The sequence below is a fragment of the Anoplophora glabripennis genome, unplaced genomic scaffold (assembly GCF_000390285.2).
Source record: "Anoplophora glabripennis isolate ALB-LARVAE unplaced genomic scaffold, Agla_2.0 scaffold946, whole genome shotgun sequence".
Taxonomy (NCBI): Eukaryota; Metazoa; Arthropoda; class Insecta; order Coleoptera; family Cerambycidae; genus Anoplophora; species Anoplophora glabripennis.
The window spans coordinates 8,367-10,896 of NW_019417116.1; the positions used below are offsets into that span (position 1 = coordinate 8,367).

Below are 2,530 nucleotides of genomic sequence, written 5' to 3' on the forward strand. Positions count from 1 at the left end.
AATGGTTGTTAATGTTTTTGTTGTTCTTTCTATTTGTCACATGTTTAATTTGAATTGTATGTAAATAAAGGTTAGGTGTATTTACTCTGCTTTTGTTTTATATAATTAAACCATACATCCCCTCTACAAAGTTAGTAGCCAGTGCCTTCCGGTCAATTAAAAATGGATACACACAACGTAGGGATTCCTTATGACGATCACACATATTTTTGGCCACAACTACGTTTAGTTATTTTTTGTCGAACCTAGGGTTGTTATACCACAATGTTTTTAGATTTACAATTATTTTTTTTATTTGTAATAATAGTGTACAGTTTTACTGTATGATTATATTGACTATTGCTATACATGTAATAATGTTTATATGCAAAATAAACTAAACTAAACTAAACTAAGTATACACTGGAATTAGTACAATTAGTACAAAACCCCTTTACATATGCTACTTATATACTTATTGATTAATAATAATTAATTAAAATTACTCGGACAAAAAACCGTATTGTTAAAAGAAAAAAAATCGAATTTAATTCAGTTTGAGTTAATACAAATATATTGTCGAAAATGATCAATAAATATATGTATTTTAGTAATTTTGTTACTTGGAGAGGTTTTTTCAAAATTTTTAACTTAACCATACTTTCAAGTGTAGCCGCCACACATGAATGTATTTAAAATCATTTAACTTCAAACGAGAATGCGGCCCAATAGAAAAAAGGTGTAAGGTATCGAGTATAGCTAGCTGATTGGTTGAATTAAGTGCGGAACTACAGTCGAAGTTCTGTGAACGAAGCGTTAGCCCGCACTAGTTCTATCTCTCTCGCACACGTCTGTGTGATTGCCGTTTTTATCGGCAAAATCATAGTTGGACGATCCAGTAGTTTATTAGGTCTATGGTTATATCTAATGGTAGCAATCCTAGTATCAAATATATGATTTCGACAGAAACAAACCATCAAACATGTATTAATTATCAGAAGTTATGTATATAACGTTTTACAGTTTTGCTTATTTGTAAAATGTTTTATTATTAGAGATTTATCTGTTCTTCGAGGAATTTGAATGAAAGGTAGAATTAAGGCTTAAAATTTTTAGGAGAACCATAGAAATTCTTAAATTGTACTTGTTATGTATCAAATATGTCATCATCAAAACAGTATCATATTAGAGAAAATACAGGTTTGTAGTCCATGTTTTAAGAGTATTTTTGTAACTGTAATTTATTTTAGATCATAAACAATTTCATTCCATAAGTAGTGCTGAAGAAAATGAGTCGGGCTCTGAGGATGAAAATGTACCTATTATGTATCAATACGAAACATATGAATGTGTGGAGAAAACAGTAAAACGAAGAGGCCATCTTCCCAAAGATTCTGTTAAAATTCTAAAAAACTGGTTATATGAACATCGGTTTAATGCATATCCGACTGAAATAGAGAAACACATTTTATCACAAGAGACTAACTTAACTGTATTACAAATTAGTAATTGGTTTATAAATGCGAGGCGTCGATATTTACCAGAAATGATGCGTAGGGAAGGTTATGATTCTATGCATTATACAATTACAAGACGCAGAAGAGCCTCCTCCAGAAGAAGTAATGGAGAAATTTATCAGAAAAACTCTAAAGTAATGCGAATGGAAAGAATGGATGGTGGAAGTGAGGAAAGTCATTCTGATTATGAAGTAGATAGAAGTGAATATATTGGAGAACATTTAGAAAGTGAGATGAATAGTAGAGAGAAATTTAATCCATGGAATACAGATATACATTATGGACTTACTGTTAATCCAGGTGAAAGGAGGTAAATATGAATTTTGCAAATATTTAAAGGAAATTGATAGAAATTTTTTTGATATTCTATTTTCTGTAGAAAGTTTTTTCCTTGTGAAAGCTAAAGCTTCGTCAGACCAAAACAAAGCAAATAACCAAAAATACTTCTAAAATACAGAGGCTTCATATATGATTACAAGCCACGTGACCAGTAATTTTGTTTGGAATAGTAATTCTATTTCCTTCACGTTGGCAAATATGTTTCAGTAAAATTAAAATAAGATCAAGCTTACATTAAAATACAATAATCTATTGTATTGGCTGTGATTGGTATAATTTTTCACGAGATTCTATTCAACCAATCAGCAAGCAATTGCATTGTCTCTAGCATAGACGTAATGCTTTGTCATTATTCATTGGAAATGAATCATAAATACAAGTATTGGTGGCACCAAGATTTGGGGAATTTTGTTATTAGTATCAATTGTGTATTGTTGGGTTGCCTAAGCTCGCCGGTAACATGCTTGCAGTAAAAATTTATGAAGGCTCTGTACTTCCTTGAAAAGAAATACATTTGTTTAATTTTGTTATGATAATCCACCTTTTCAATATATTTTTTTTTTAATTTGACATGGGAAAGTATTTGGAATGGTCAAAGTATTTGGGATGGTCAAACAACTTATTTTTTTTAATTTTATTTTTCTTAAATTTTGTTTGTTGGTAGAGATTTTGAGAAAACACAGCAGTTGTTTGAC

General features: G+C 30.2%; 1 protein-coding gene across 1 annotated transcript; it reads left to right on the top strand.

Annotated features, from left to right (window-relative positions):
- The first annotated feature begins 907 nt into the window (after positions 1 to 907).
- On the top strand, positions 908 to 1,810 carry LOC108912764 (homeobox protein PKNOX2). The gene is made up of 2 exons (XM_018718142.2): positions 908 to 1,179; positions 1,230 to 1,810. The coding sequence occupies exons 1-2, from the start codon at positions 1,140 to 1,142 to the stop codon at positions 1,808 to 1,810; spliced, it is 621 nt and encodes a 206-aa protein (XP_018573658.2). The 5' UTR covers positions 908 to 1,139.
- The last annotated feature ends 720 nt before the right edge of the window (positions 1,811 to 2,530 follow it).